This window comes from Argentina anserina, chromosome 2 (assembly GCF_933775445.1).
Source record: "Argentina anserina chromosome 2, drPotAnse1.1, whole genome shotgun sequence".
Classification (NCBI taxonomy): domain Eukaryota; kingdom Viridiplantae; phylum Streptophyta; class Magnoliopsida; order Rosales; family Rosaceae; genus Argentina; species Argentina anserina.
Window position 1 is genome coordinate 26,458,661 of NC_065873.1, and position 16,950 is coordinate 26,475,610.

At 40.6% G+C, this 16,950-nt stretch overlaps 2 protein-coding genes and 1 pseudogene across 2 annotated transcripts; 1 reads left to right on the forward strand and 2 right to left on the reverse strand.

Moving 5' to 3' along the window:
* Positions 1-91: 91 nt before the first annotated feature.
* On the reverse strand, positions 92-2,994 carry LOC126785232 (putative receptor protein kinase ZmPK1). The gene has a single exon (XM_050510854.1). It carries the CDS (start codon positions 2,480-2,482, stop codon positions 92-94), a length of 2,391 nt encoding a protein of 796 aa, XP_050366811.1. The 5' UTR covers positions 2,483-2,994.
* Positions 2,995-4,214: 1,220 nt separating this feature from the next.
* LOC126784273 (ras-related protein RABC2a-like) lies at positions 4,215-9,946 on the reverse strand. Its single transcript, XM_050509751.1, has 2 exons — positions 9,863-9,946; positions 4,215-4,942 (listed from the first exon to the last, which is right to left on the reverse strand). Exons 1-2 carry the CDS (start codon positions 9,944-9,946, stop codon positions 4,313-4,315), a joined length of 714 nt encoding a protein of 237 aa, XP_050365708.1. The 3' UTR covers positions 4,215-4,312.
* Positions 9,947-13,397: 3,451 nt separating this feature from the next.
* LOC126784274 (elongation factor 1-alpha-like) lies at positions 13,398-16,657 on the forward strand (annotated as a pseudogene).
* Positions 16,658-16,950: the final 293 nt, after the last annotated feature.

Below are 16,950 nucleotides of genomic sequence, written 5' to 3' on the forward strand. Positions count from 1 at the left end.
AAGCAACAATGACGCCGAGATGCTGACGAGCCTAAAATTGAACTTGATGACTATGTAGCTGAACATACACCATATGAGCAGCAGGCAATCCCTAGAATTCACGATGTAGAAGCATTTCTACTACTTGACTCATAGAGGGTCTTGCATTTCCGTCTTCCTGTATGCACTGGAGTGCCACCTCAACAAGAATTTCTAGCTTCTCTTCATCTTCACCTCCCATATTGGTCTCTGCATGATGCGCTGCTAAATTTATCTTTTCCATCACCGATTGTACTATAATTTTCTTGTATGTTTCGCCTCCACCTTCATCCCACTGAACATTACTTTCAGTTGGGTTCTTTCCGGTGAGCATCTCTAATACAACAATCCCATAACTGTAAACATCCACTTTGGAAGTGATGGGCATGTTGTGCACCCACTCTGGAGCCATGTAACCTCTGGTTCCTCTAATCCTCGAGAACTCCGAGCTGGTGTGCTCACTTCTGTTTAATAGCTTTGACAGCCCGAAATCCGCAACCTTTGGATTGTAATCGGAGTCTAAGAGTATGTTTTGAGGCTTAACATCACAGTGTAAAACCCATTCCAAGCACTCCTCGTGGAGATAAGCAAGGCCTTTTGCTGTCCCTAGAGCAATCTCATATCTCTTTCTCCAATCAAGCACATCCGAAGATAGATTTTTCTCCAAGGAACCATGCTCCATGTACTCATACACCAAGAGTCTATGCTTGTTTTCCACGCAATACCCCCACATCTCAATCAAATTCATATGGTAGAGCTTGCCAAGAAGGCTTACCTCACCAAGGAACTCTGCTTCCCCTCGATTACAATCATTCAGCTGCTTGATCGCTGCAACTCGCTGATCAGACAATATGCCTTTGTACACAACTCCTCCTCCTCCTCTGCCAATCTCTTCTTTGAAACCTTTTGTGGCCTTCTTCAACTCGGAGTAAGTAAACCTTCTGAATCCACCGGCAGCTTGAAGGTAGCCTTGAGCAAGTACTTCCAACTCTGAATCCTTTTTATCTCCGCTGCTTCTTCTTGTCACAAAAAACCACACAACAAAGATGCAAACAACCTCTAATCCTCCCAAAGCAGATGCAAATTTAAGCATAAACTGGATCGATCCATTCGGATTACTTCTTTCATATGTTCTGTCAAGCTGTTCCGTAAGTTTGGCTGAGCACATGTTGTTGGGATCTCTAAAGGTAGCATTGAGGAGGCCTTTCGGTAGCTTCACATACAGGTCCCCAACAAAGGCAGGCGATCGGTACCCATTTCGCAGTTGCGCCTTAGGATAACACTGATACTGACCATCTCCAAATTTGTAGTGGAAGCCAGTACAATTGCACAAGTCTAGGCACAAACTTTCACACTGATCTAATGTGTAGTTCCCATAGACGCCGTAATCATACCCATACATTTCAATACGTGGAAGGTGAACAAAACCAAACTCTTTCTTTGCATTACTCTTGCATGACAGACTAAAACCAGCCGGTTTGCACCCATAAGACCAATCAGTATTCCGAACCATTATATAACCCGGCAGACATGAGCATTTCCTACCTGTACTAGGAACATAACTGCAATAGCTATTAGCTCCACAAATGCCATGAATTTTACATGGTTGTAAAACTGCTTCCCATGTAACATTCCATTCATCTCCTAGCCCCTTTCGACTGTAACTTCGGAGATTACCATCAGGATCCATCCTGAATATTCGCTGCAATTTTGCACCGTAATCAATTGTCGAAAAGATCAAATTATCTGATGAAGTGAAACTTCCCAAGCTGTCAAAAGTTGCAATACGAGTGTTGTTATATGTGGATCTTCCTGCTTGATAACTCAGAAGCCATGGATCGTACCAAAAAAGGCTTGAAACATCGGGGCCAGTGTAGAGAATACGAAGAGTGTTGTCTTTGTCGAAGTAAAATGAGTAGTAGCCAGAGGAATAGTTGGTGACGCTTCTTGAGGAAATGAGCTGTGTGTTTCTTGTGAACAGTTGCTGAGGCAAAAGTGTGTCCGTCGGTGAAGAAAAGCTTTCCCACAAAACGACGTTGTGCCTCGCGGCAAAGAGAACAAGATTGCCGGTGTTTCTGAGGTGCAAGTGCGCCGACGAGTTTGAAGCTGTGTTGGAGGACCACACGGTGAACCGGTTGAGGTCGGAAAGAACAAGGTTTCCGTTCTTGTGCAGGGTGAGCTTGGAGTGTTGACCATTGACCGGCTCGTCACGATTTGCTATCCACACCACGGTGAGGTTATGAGTACTGGTTGACGGCTCCGAGAACCATACTCCGAAGCAAAACGCGTTTACACCGACCGGAAAAAAACCAGCGGTGAAAACTGCGTCTGGCGACAATAAAGTTTGATATGGATTTTCGACTGAAAGAGAGGATCCCATGCTCAAATTAAAAGCTGCTGATGATCTACACGCGAAAACAAGTGCCAGAACAAGAACGAGGCAAGGAAATGAAACCCTGTTCATGATTTTGGTTGAACTCCTGACTTGCGCCAGTATAGGCCACAAATTGATGCAATAGGGCAATGCAACTCGAAACTAAGATATATAAAGGTTATGAAGAATGAATATGAATGCAGATTCCATGAACCGTAGGTATTCTTGGTCTTAGTCTCTTAGATAAAATCTATAAAAAGACAAAAATGTACAACCCATGCATTACTGTGGGCGCCTATCTAAGCAAAAGAACAACCGGGGAAGGCTAATCAGTTTGGCAATTTGAAGGTATAAATCGCGACGGATTTGTCATTTCTCTTAGCTGTTCGTTTCAGTTGCTAGATATCATGTAGTTGCTAGTAAATAAGGGTTTTTGAAATGCAGAAGAACACCAACTTGATGGGTGTGGTGGGCGGAAAAGCACAAGAAACAAAACATGTGAGCGTAGTACTTTGTGGACTTCTATTGCTTCTTCATCTTCTTCCCGTGAAGAGAGGGAAGACGCATCAGTAGGACAATGAAATTATGCTATATTGCTATATTTAATAGGGCTGGACATATAATGCTTCGGTTTTTTGTCGAAATCGAAACCGAATTATTTTTATCGGTTTTTTAGAAACTCAAACAATTCACTAAATCGAATTAGTCTGAACCGAAATAATTGGTTTAACCGAAATTCGGTTCACTCTTATATGTAAAAAATTTAAAAATTTCAAGAGGTGAGACTCAAACTCCTTCTTAAAGATGATGTCACAAATCACTACATCACACGCACTTCTCATTAATAACTATGTAAAGATTATATTTATTCTCATTTTGATAGATATTTTCAATAAAACATCAAAATGTCAATGTAGGGATTCAAACTCCTGACCTAGAATATAGCAACCATGCGCTCTACCAACTGCGATAGACAACCTTCTATGTTATGTTTGTTATTTTTTGTACTAATACATATTATTTATTATTTTTTAAATCCTTAAATTAAATTCGGTCGATTCGGTTATAAATCGATTGGTTTGATCACATAAACCATTTCAAACCGTTAAAACCGGTTTCGGTTCGGTTTTCTTTATTTTCTAAATTACATCTCTTCGGTTTGGTTATCCGGACCATATTTTTGGTTCAATTCGGTCGGTTTTTTTTGTTTAATTCGGTTTATGCCCACCCCTAATATTTAAGCAAATATAAAGAGTACAATTACCATCGATTGATCGGATTTGTCCATATGAACTAGATGTCTAGAAGAAATGTAATAAAATTTTACCGTATACCTTATTCCACAATGGTGTGGTTTAGCCTTTTTGGGTTCGAGGCCTTGGTGCCTCTTTTTGTGGGTTTCTTTTATTAGCTAATTCACAAGGGGAATTCACAAGATATTATACATCGTAAGTGGCCCATTTAGACTCAAAACTTTAGCTCCACCACGATTGTGAGTGTCCCTGTTTTAGCTCAAAGTGGGGAAGTGAGTACAACATATACTAACATTTCCGGTTTCTTTTTTTGAAAGATCAAATTATATGATCAGAACAAGGGCCAAAATGTATCTTATATCAGCATACCAGCTTCTATCTAATTATTGATTTGTTTCTGCTTTTTTTTTTCAAAATAAAAGAAAGCTTATATCTAAAAATAAAATACAGCCATTTCTGTTTTAAACATTACTAAGGAACAAGGAAAGCAATATACATAAGCTAATACAGATCTCAATTATGATAAATGGACACCATCCTGTTGTTATGATGATATGCAAACTCAATAACAAGACGAGCAGTAAAGCAGTAAGATAGGAAAATAATGGAAATATACATATACATGATGTGCAAGTCAAGCTTCAATATTAGTGCCCACTGCTGCATTTTATGAGCAACAACTAGGAGGCGCTTGATTTTCTTGTTTCTGCTTTAAAATGTTTCTCTTTGCTACAGTAGAACCCTCTACTAACAGACTAGGGATATCCATTATCTTTAATGCTAGCTCCTGGAAGCAATGCTCCACATTTTCTCTAGTCTTAGCGCTGCATTCAAGAAACATGCATCCAATATCTTTTGCAAGAGCGATGCCCTCTTCTCTACTCACAGCCCTCTCAGATTCTCTATCAACTTTATTCCCAGCAAGCACCTTCACACAGTCCTGATTGATTGAGTACAGTTCCACTTCTTTAGCCCATACATCTGATAAGTTGGTAAAGGTGTTTCTCCTAGTCACGTCATACACCAGAATGATCCCTTGGGCACTTCTATAGTAAGAGCTTGTTAATGTTCTGAACCTCTCCTGTCCGGCTGTGTCCCAAATTGTCATCTTAATTCTCTTCCCACCCACATTGAGCAACTTAATTTTAAAATCCACACCAATGGTGGGAGCAAGATCGCCAACAGAGTTGGAGATGAAGCTAACAAGAAGACTACTTTTGCCGACAGCAGAGTCTCCGATCAGCAAGATCTTGAAGGACAGATCGCAGCTGCTGCTCTGCCCTCTATTGATTTGTTTCTGCTGATTTAGAATATGTGTGAAAAATTGACAAGGGGCAAGCTGCTTTTTGCTTACTTGATTCTTTCTTCAGACGGTTTAAATTTCTTTCTTTTTCGCTTGATTGAAAGAATTTGATGTGCTTGGTTTGCAGGTAGCTATTATACTTGTGAACTCGTGATGACATGTTCGAATTACCTTTCAATGTTGTACATATTGCTTGCTAAATTAAATTAAATTATATTATATTATATATATATATATACAAAGTCCATCCGTCCCTATTAAGAGTGAATAGTAAAGATCCACTCTGAAATTACAGAGTTAAGTTCCAATTTTAGCACACTTTTCGGTCAAATTTTTTCAATATAAGTGATTCAATATTTAGGTATGCTATTCAAGATCATCTCTACAAAATTTCATCCAATTTGACAATGGTTTGAGCTTTTAAAATTGAGATTTACACGAACGGTTCACGTTGAACAGTTTTAATTCATTCATTGATTTAATCTAATTTCAATACCTTAACGATATCTGAATTAGATGAAATTTTGTATAGATGATCTTGAATATCATACCTAAATATTGAATCACTTATGGTGAAAAAATTTGACCGAAAAGTGTGTCAAAATTGGAACTTCACTCTGTAATTTCAGAGTGAAGCTTCACTCTGGATAGGGACTGCAAAGTCCATATCCAGAGTAAAGTTCTAATTTTGACACACTTTTTGCTCAAATTTTTTCACCATAAGTGATTTAATATTTAGATATGTTATTTAAAATTATCTATACAAAATTTTATCCAATTTGTACATCACTAAGGTATTGAAATCTAATTAAATCAATTAACAAATTAAAACTGTTCAACGTGAACCGTTCGTGTAAATCTCGATTTTAAAAGCTTAAACCATTATTAAATTGAATAAAATTTTGTAGAGATGATCTTGAATAACATACATAAATATTGAATTACTTATGGTGAAAACATTTGACCGAAAAAAATTAAAATTTCATTCCGCAACTTCATTACTTATGGTGATGACATGTTCGAATTACCTTTCAATGTTGTACATATTGCTTGCTAAATTATACTATATTATATATATATATATATATATATATATACAAAGTCCATATCCAGAGTAAAGTTCTAATTTTGACACACTTTTTGCTCAAATGTTTTCACTATAAGTGATTTAATATTTAGATATGTTATTTAAAATTATCTCTACAAAATTTTATCCAATTTGGACATCATTAAGGTATTGAAATCTAATTAAATCAATTAACAAATTAAAACTGTTCAACGTGAATCGTTCGTGTAAATCTCGATTTTAAAAGCTTAAACCATTATTAAATTGAATAACATTTTGTAGAGATAATCTTGAATAGCATACATAAATATTGAATTACTTATAGTGAAAACATTTGACTGAAAAAAATTAAAACTTCATTCTGTAACTTCATTACTTATGGTGATTACATGTTCGAATTACCTTTCAATGTTGTACATATTGCTTGCTAAATTATATTATATTATATATATATATATATACAAAGTCCATATCCAGAGTAAAGTTTTAATTTTAACACACTTTTTGCTCAAATGTTTTCACCATAAGTGATTTAATATTTAGATATGTTATTTAAAATTATCTCTACAAAATTTTATCCAATTTAGACATCATTAAGGTATTGAAATCTAATTAAATTAATTAACAAATTAAAACTGTTCAACGTGAACCATTCGTGTAAATCTCGATTTTAAAAGCTTAAACCATTATTAAATTGAATAAAATTTTGTAGAAATGATCTTGAATAGCATACATAAATATTGAATTACTTATGGTGAAAAAATTTGACCGAAAAAATTAAAACTTCATTCCGTAATTTCAGAATGAACCTTCACTCTAGATATAAAATATATATATATATATATGTGTGTGTGTGTGCGTGTGTTGGTCGGGGATGAACAGAAAGGAAGTGAAGAATTATATGTCTGGGATTGAGCACTGTAGACACATGAAATTTAATGAAGTAAATTATCTTCGTTAAAAAATTAAATCGACCAAGAGCCCGACAAAATTGCACACGTGGACAAAAGTCAACAAAATTGGTGCGGATCCGAATAAAACTTGTGTCAGCATATAAACGGATGATCGTAATCAAAGCTACGTGATTCCAACTTAAATCGAAAATTGAATGTTATTGACGATTCGAAATGGTAATCGGACATTTGATTAAATTAATAAATTTTTTAACGACTATAATTAAATCAATTATTTTCTGTTTAATTTAGTTATGAGAATAACTAATTTTAAATTAATCGGAAAATACATATTGATTTAATTATATAATTAAAGAAAATTATTATTTTAGTGTCATTAAAATATTCTACAAAATAGAAATCTTGACACTATAAATACCCCCTTCAACATGAAGAGAGAGGACTGGAGAAGAAGAGAGAAAATCACTTGAGTAAGATCACTCTCGACAAATCCCGAAGTCTCTCAAGTCGACGAAGATCATCAAGTCCATGAAGATCATCAAATCCACGAAGAATCGTCAAGCCACCAAATCGCTCGTTCTTCATCAAATTCAAATCCAAACTCAAGTCCACGAAGAATCATCAAGCGGCCAAATCGCTCGTTCTTCATCAAATCCAAATCCAAACTCAAGTCCACGAAGAATCATCAAGCGGCCAAATCGCTCGTTCTTCATCAAATCCAAATCCAAATCAAACTCAAATTCTCAAGATCAAGTGCACGTCACCCTTGAGCCAAGTCATATACAGAGATATAATCAGAGGAGTTCACACAGATTGTAACCCCGCACTTAATATTCAATAAATTACATTTTATTTGTACACGTGTCTGCATTCTTATTGCTTTTCAGATTCTCGTTCTACAAATTGGCACGCCCAGTGGGACATTTTTGGCCTCTAATCTCCTTCTCCGAAGAAATCTTTCGTTTGTGCGATGGCTTCCAAGAACAACCAAGCCGTTCTATTGAAGAAATCCAAGTCCACAACCGAGAGGTTAAGCGGAGAGGCCAAGCCGGTCAAGAAATCCAAATAAGCATTCTGCAAATCAAAGAGTGAACCGATTGCCCTTGTTACCCGGAGCGTGGCTAGAACTCAACCCATGACATTTTTGGCACTTGCTAGTAATCCTCGTCAACCAGTCATCACCTTGGAGAGCTTAGGAGCAATAAAGCATGCCTCTCAAAGTGGGAAGAAGCAAGTATCAAAGGAGAATGAGCCAAATGAGCAATATCCGTTCATAGTGACGGCCCTATCCTGGAAGACTTTTTCTCTGATGACGAATCAAGCACGACATCATACCATGGAAGTCCCAAAGAAGATGGCGATAACTTTCATCCTATGCCGCATGAATCCTCTTCTGACAATGCGCAGGTCTTGGTGACGGGGGCATCCACAATCGAGGAACAACTCTCTAATCTGTTGGAGATGGTTGAAAAGCTCACCCAAACGGTTGAAGAAAAGGATGTGCAAATCGCTGAGCTCTATAGTAAGTTGGAAGATCAAAATGATGAGAACTCCACCAAAGGGTCGCCTGGCAGGAACAAAGTAAATGAAAGGGGAGAAATGTCCAAGAACGATGGCGACTCGCTTGGTTCCTTATCACTCCAGCAATTGCAGGACATCATCACCAACTCAATTAGGGCTCAATATAGAGGTCCTTCTCGTGACTCCCTCACTTACTCCAAACCTTACACTAAGAGGATCGACAGCTTAAGGATGCCGCTGGGGTATCAGCCACCAAATTTCCAACAATTTGAAGGTAAAGGGAACCCAAAACAACATGTTGCCCACTTCGTGGAGACTTGCAGTAACGCCGGGACAGAATGCGATCACCTTGTCAAGCAGTTTGTTCACTCGTTGAAGGGAAACGCCTTCGAGTGGTATACAGACTTAGAGCCGGAGTATGTTGACAGTTGGGACCAAATGGAGCGCGAGTTCCTTAATCGATTCTATAGTACAAGACGGACGGTGAGCATGATGGAGCTAACGAACACAAAGCAACGGAAGGATGAACCCGCGATCAGCTACATCAATAGATGTCACTTACTTAGCCTTGATTGCAAGGACCGATTGTCAGAGGTGTCAGCCGTTGAAATGTGCATCCAAGGCATGCACTTTGATTTGCTATACATCTTGCAAGGAATCAAACCTCGTTCTTTCGAAGAGTTGGCTACTCGAGCCCACGACATGGAGCTAAGCTTGGCAAGTCATAAGGGAAAGAATGAAATCCTGGTCGACCAACGAAAAGACAAAGTCTTCGGAAGCAGATTTGACAAGGTTGTGAAGAAGCCTTCCAAAGAATCAATGATCATCAATACTGCACTGGTTAAGATCTCTACGCGGGATAAGAAAGAATTCAATAAGGTGGAACCTCCTCGAACCTACGATAGAAGTAAATGCACGTTGAAGGAGATGGAGCGAAAGACGTACCCGTTCCCAGACTCTGATGTGGTGGGCATGTTAGAGGATCTGCTCGAAAACAAGATCATAGATCTTCCGGAGTGCAAGCGTCCAGAAGATATGCATCGCGTCAACGATCCGAAGTATTGTAAATATCATCGCCTCGTTAGTCACCCTATGGAGAAGTGCTTTGTTCTTAAGGATTTGATAATGAACCTCGCCAAGAAAGGGAAGATTGAGCTGGACGTTAACGACGTTGCTGAAGTCAATTGCACTACCATAACATTCGGGTCGCTCGAGCCAGTTCCACTCCCTTTTCACCCGCTGAAAGCACCGTTCTGTTTCACAAATGAGGCGTACGAACATAAGAAGACCAAAGAAGTTAAAAAGAATGTTATGCTTCCACACCTATCTTCCAAGTTGCCTCTAATGTCGATAATGAAGGATGGATATTGGTCACTCAGAGAAGAACTCGCAAAGGTATAATGCCGAACTCACCGGTTGCCCGACCAAGTCATAAGAAATCACCTCCATGACGGAAGGAGAACGGACGAGGACGTTTTGAGATGAAATTCGTTCCATATTTGTGGAAGCCTCTTTGCCGGAACTTGTCAAAAGAACACTTGCCTACAAAACAACCGAATGTCACTTCAATGGCCACAAGTTGTGAAGTCAGCACCAAAGAGGACGATAAGCCTGAAGCAAGAGAAATAGGTGCAAGTTAAGTGTTAAATAAGAATGAGGTGTTGAAATAATTACAGAGTCTACCTTTCCAACTTAGCCTCTCTGACTTGATGCAATTGCCAAAATCAACGAGATGTGCGCTTGTGGAGTTGCTTGTTGACGTAGGAAAACACTCTACAAGCATGAAGGAATGTAGCACGTGTGATGCATATTGTGATACCATTCACTTCACAGATGATGACCTCCAATTGGGCTCTAAGCCACATAATCGGCCTCTTTTTGTGATAGGGTACATGCGAGAGCGGAAGTTGAATCGCATGCTCATAGACGGAGGGTCAGCAGTAAATATCATGCCCAAGTCAACCATGTATCAACTCGGCATTAACATTGATGAGTTATCAAGAAGTCGTCTCATGATCCAAGGTTTCAACCAAGGAGGACAAAGAGCGATAGGGATGATCAGACTAGACATGGACATCGGAGAGCTAAAATCAAACACCTTGTTCCATGTAATCGATGCCAAGACCTCATACAACTTGTTGTTGGGATGACCATGGGTACATGAAAATGGAATCGTGCCATCCACTTTGCACTAATGCTTCAAGTTCTATCGCGGAGGTGTGAAAACCGTGGTAGGAGATACCAAACCTTTCATAGAATCCGAATCGTACTTTGTGGATTCTAAATTCTACACAGATGAGGAGTCAATGAAAGAAGTCATTCCGGTCGGAGTACCCTCCACGAGGAAAGCCGCTAAAGTTAGGGAGAATGATGCCAAATCAAAAGACATTGAGCTTCATGGTGAAGTGTCGCAGAAAGTCTCATCTAAAATGGCAACATCGTCTGCAGAAAGAAAAGCCAGCCATGCTTTTTCGGGTCCTTCGCTATGTTCCGAAGTCTAGACGAAGGGAGGGAGAATCCCCATTTGTGGGGACAAAGTCACAAGAGTGCCCACGAAAATTAGAAGAGGATGATGTGAAATTGTTGAAGGAGGAGTCAACATTGCCATTAATAAAGGTGAGTAACCGAAATCCCACAAAGCAGCCATTAAAGGGGTTTTTCAAACCAATTCAAGGTAAGACGGAACATTGATCGCTGCCCAAGAAAAAAACAAGTGAAGGGTTCGATCCTAACGCATACAAGCTGTTAGAAAAAGGCCGGATACAACTTTAGTTCATCAAGCAAAACGGACGACCAGGCTGCAACAAGGATGGCACATGAGCTCGATGAGTCACAAAAGAAGTTAAGAGAGCAAGGGGCAATAATTGATTCTTCTAAAGCTGGTCTCGGTTTCACTTCAAGCAAGCCAATCAAAATTTCAGGAAGGATGAGGGCGGAGCGAGCCAATGTGCAACATACCAGTGTCGAGGTAGTTGAAGATAAGAGTCAAGAGGTTCAGTCAACCCCTTGCATTTCCTCGTTCGATCGCATTCATCCAAATTCCTGAAGAGCAACATCTGAACGTATTGAAGGATCAATCACAAGGGTGTCGGTTTTTAATCGTGTGAACATGATAACAAGTAGAGGTTCAGTCTTCAATCGCATCGGTAGTACAACCACTTGGACTTCTGTATTTAAAAGGATGTCAAGTTCAGACAAAGATCAGAAAAAGTCAAACCTCATTCCGGGAAAGCCCGCAGAAAATGATCCAAGCACCTGAGGAACGACAAATATGCAAGAGGGAAACGACTTGTAGTCGAGCGGAGAGCAACGAAATCCGAAGTCTTGTCCCGTCACGCATGAAGAGGCATTGTGTGTTGGAAGTGGATTCCACAGATCAACTCAAAGTGAAGCAACACACCATCATATTCACTAGCCAAAAGGGAGATAGAAACCTCGGTAATGGCGGTGAGGATAACATTGTCCAAATCTCTTATCATGTCACGGTGGCAGAAGCAGATGCCATGGAGGAAGACAATCATGAAGATTTTGAAATTGAAGTAGATGAAGCTCCTCCAGAACTTGAAGCCGGGGGGCAAGCCACTATGGATGAACTAAATGAGATTAACTTGGGAACAGAAGGAGACCCAAGACCTATTTTTGTGAGTGTGTCTTTAAGTTCCGAAGAAGAAAAAGAATATCATGATCTGTTGCTCGAGTACAAAGATGTCTTTGCTTGGACGTACAAAGAAATACCTGGCCTGGATTCAAAGGTAGCAGTTCATTGACTTGCTGTCAAACCGGAGGCTCGGCCAACCAAGCAAACACAAAGACGCTTTCGAACATAGCTTATTCCTCAAATTGAAGCAGAAGTTGATAAGTTGATTGTCGTAGACTTCATTAGAGAGGTTCAATATCCGAAGTGGACCACAAACATTGTTCATGTCAAGAAGAAGAACGGAAAAATCCGCGTTTGTGTAGATTTTCGTGACCTAAATGAGGCATGTCCAAAAAATGATTTTCCTCTGCCAATTATAGAGCTCATGGTGGATGCAACAACCCGGCATGAGGTTTTGTCATTCATGGACGGATCATCAGGTTACAACCAAATAAGGATGGCCTTAGAGGATGAGGAACTCACTGCATTTCAAACGCCCAAAGGAATTTATTGCTATAAGGTCATGTCATTCGGGTTAAAAAATGTCGGTGCAATGTACCAACGCGCTATGCAGAAAATTTTCGGTGACATGCTGCACAAGTATGTCGAATGCTATGTTGATGATTTAGTTGTCAAAACAAAGAAAAGAATTGATCACCTGCAAGATCTACGAAGAATGTTCGACAGGTTACGCAAATCCAGTTAAAAATGAATCCTTTGAAGTGTGCCTTCGGTATCAGTTCCGGAAAATTTATTGGATTCATCGTGAAGCACCGAGGCATCGAGGTAGACCAATCCAAAATCAAAGCCATCCAGGAAATGCCAGAGCCAAGAAATTTGCGCGAGTTGAAAAGCCTCCAAGGACGACTTGCCTTCATCATACGGTTCATATCGAACCTGACGGGCCGCTGCTAACCATTCAGTCGACTCATGAAGAAATATGTTCTATTTGTATGGGATGAAGGTTGTCGCAATGCCTTTGAGAGCATAAAGAAATACCTGGCGAATCCTCCGGTATTGGGTGCACCTATCGCCGAGAAACCTCTTATCCTTTACATCGCGGCTCAAAAGAGATCGCTTGGGGCCCTTCTTGCTCAAGAAAATGAAGCCAAAAAGGAGAAAGCCTTGTACTACTTAAGTCGGACCCTCACCAAACCTGAGTTGAATTATCCGCCGATAGAGAAGATGTGTCTTGCACTCGTCTTCGCCATTCAAAAGTTGAGGCATTACATGCAAGCTTACACAATGCACTTGGTGGTGTGAGCCGATCCAGTTAAGTTCATATTATCTAAACCAGTTCTAACCGGATGCATGGCTAAGTGGGCGTTACTATTGAACCAATACGACATCGTATATGTGCCCGCTAAAGCAGTGAAAGGACAGGCGTTGGCTGACTTCTTGACAGACCACCCTATTCCAGCGGATTGGGAAATCTCAGATGAATTCCCGGACGAGGAAGTCTTCCTTGCAGAGGTCCTCCCTACTTGGAAGATGTTTTTCGATGGCTCATCTAGAGCAGACGGAGCAGGGGATTGTGTTATCTTTGTCTCTCCACAAAAGCAGATATTGCCTTATTCTTTCACTCTTTGGGAATTTTGCTCCAACAATGTCGCAGAGTACCAAGCCTTCATCATGAGATTGCAAACAGCGTTAGAAATTGAAATCCAAAGTCTCGAAGTGTATGGAGACTCGAAGTTGGTGATTGATCAACTGCTCACTAATTACGAGGTTAAGAAAGAAGATTTGGTACCTTATTTCCAACTCGCCACACAACTCTTGAAGGACTTTAATTATGTTACACTCATACATGTGCCACGGAAAGAAAATCAAATGGCAGACGCATTCGCAAACTTGGCAGCGACCTTGGCATTGTCTGGAGACGAAATTTTGGACATCCCAATTTGCCAAAGGTGGGTCGTGATAGCAAAGCCTTTACTCCAGTGTGCCAGTTCTCATGTAGTGTTAGTTCACACCATTGATGTTGAAGATTGGAGGCATCCTTTTATCGACTATCTTGAGCACAACAAGCTTCCCGAAGATTCGAAGCAAAGGTGGAGCATCAAGCGGCGAGCACCGCGCTTCCTCTACTACAATGAAACTTTATATCGGAGGACGTTTGACGAATTACTCATTTGATGCTTGGGAAAAGATGAAGCGGTCAAAGCCATGGAAGAGGTTCATTCTGGAGTGTGTGGAGCACATTAGTCAGGACCAAAGTTACATTTTCAAGTAAGACGACTAGGGTATTATTGGCCCGCCATGGTCAAGGATTATATGCAGTATGCACAAAAATGTCAAGCTTGTCAGTTTCATGCCAACTTCATTCATCACCCACCTGAGCCGTTGCATCCGACAATTGCTTCACACTCGTTTGATGTCTGGGGAATGGATGCAATCGGACCCATCACTCCGAAATCATCGGCTGGTCATATGTACATTATGGCAGCCACGGATTCATTCTCAAAGTGGGCAGAGGCGATACCGCTCAAAGAAATAAAGAAAGAAAATGTCGTGGACTTCATTACTGGAAGCATTATACAATGCTATGGTATACCGCGATGCATTATCACGGACAACGCCAAGTACTTCTCGAATACCGCAACAGAAAAGTTGAGCAAGAAATTTCACTTCAGGCTTCACTTCTCTTCAATGTACAACGCTCCGACAAATGGTTTGGCAGAAGCATTCAATAAAACGCTTTGTAACATTCTGAAGAAAACTGTCAGCAAGAAGCAGAGGGATTGACATGAGAAATTAGGCGAAGCTCTCTGGGCTTATAGAACGACGTATCGGACGGCCACAAATGCTACACCTTATTCTCTTGTCTATGGCGTCGAAGCTGTGTTACCATCAGAGAAATAAATCCCGTCATTAAGAATGCTTTGCAAGAAGGTCTCACAAATGAGGAAAATGTCAAGTTGCGCCTTCAAGAGTTAGAAGCTTTGGACGAGAAGAGGCTTGATGCACACCAACACCTGGAATGCTACCAAGCTCGGATGTCACACGCCTTCAACAAAGGTGTTCGACCACAGTCATTTCAAGTGGATGATTTAGTTCTTGTTATTCGAAGACCCATCATTATGACGCATAAGACTGGCTCCAAATTCAAGTCAAAGTGGGATAGTCCTTACGTCGTCAAAGAAGTTTACACCAATGGAGCTTACAAAATTGTGGCGGAAGACGGTTTGCGGATCGGTCCCATCAACGACAAGTTCTTGAAGAAGTACCATGCTTGAAAACATCAAAGTATGCTCCAAGGCAGCACGAGCCTAAACTGCACAAGACACACAAAAAAACAACAAAGTATGCTCCAAGTCTGCACGAGCCTAAACTGCATAAGAAAAAAAAAACTCCACGCTTGGATGAGCTTAAACTGCACGAGGCACCCAAAAAAAAATCATTGAACTACGTGATGACTTGATTCATTCTTTAGAAGGATACGTAGACATCTTGAGAATAACAATCTTAATTTCAGTCACATAAAAAAATATAAGGGTTTGATTGAAAAAAAAAAAGAACCAAATCTTGATCATTCAAGTCTGTCACATTCAGGTCAAACCCTTGAAGCTGCTCCGACGTTCTTCAAAACTGGCTCGTAACTTCTTTGCCTCTTCAATCTCTGTTGCAGTCAGTTCTGGAATCTCTTGATTTGACACTTCTTATGTTCTAGATCAATAAGTCTTTTACGTTCTTCAAACTCTTGAAAGCCGCCATGGTGAATGTGATGCGTAAAGCCTAACACACTTTTGTTGATTACTGTCAAGTCTATGAAATGAGAGCAGTCAAGCGATTAGGTCGTTTACGTTCTTCAAACTCTTGAAAGCCGCCATGGTGAATGTGATGCATAAAGCCTAACACGCTTTTATTGACTGCTGTCAAGTCTATGAAGTGAAGCGGACCGGCACTGTAGCAGAACCGGTACTGTAGCGGACAACATGTTCTCTCTCTTTTTCACCCTCTTTCTTGTCTCCCACTTCCGAAAATTGCTCCACCTCTCTCTTTTTTTCCCTCTTTCTTGTCTCCCACTTCCGAAAATTGCTCCACCTCTATCTTTTTCTACCTCTTTCTTATCTCCCACTTCCGAAAATTGCTCCACCTCTTTCTTGTCTCTCACTTCCGATAATTGCTCCAATCTCTCTCTCGGCATCTTCATCTTCTTCTTCCTTTATCTAAGTGTGGTTTTGTTGCATCCAACTCCAAGGATGACCCCGCCAAGGAGGCTTGTAACTTCACCTCCCAAGTTATCATCGTGAACCACCCTGAACAAAATCGGAAATGGATATGCTCTAGTCCTTGACTGCCACACCTCCCACATTGCTGATTAAATTCGGTGAAATCTTGATCAAAAAGGAGATAGAGAATGAGCCCAAGTTCTTGAAGGATGGAGATGCCGGTACTATTAAAGATGCTTCCCACCAAGCCCATGGTTGTCAACACTTTCTCTGAGTACCCACCTCTTGGTCGATTTGTTATGAGGGACATGCGTCAGACTGACTGTTGCGGTTGGAGTTATTAAGAGCATTGAAAATAAGGATCCATCTCGTGCCAAAGTTACTAAGGCTGCTACCTGAAAAAAAAACCAGAGGATCATCCCACTTGCTGCCTTCGTGCTCCTCGTCCATCTCGAGCTTCTTGAGAGTGCGGCGGGCAAGGAGGAGGCCGGTGCAGTAGGCGGCGGCGTAGTTGGTGAGGCCGATGCTGAAGCCGTAGCGGAGGCGCTCATGAGAATAGGCGGAGGCGAGGACGAGGTCGCCGGAAATGGTGGCGGAGATGATCTGAGCGGAGATGTCCTTGTTGGTGAAGTGGACGACGAAGTGAACCAAATGTTGTTTCCGGAGGCGAAAATGCAATATCAGGAGCTCCA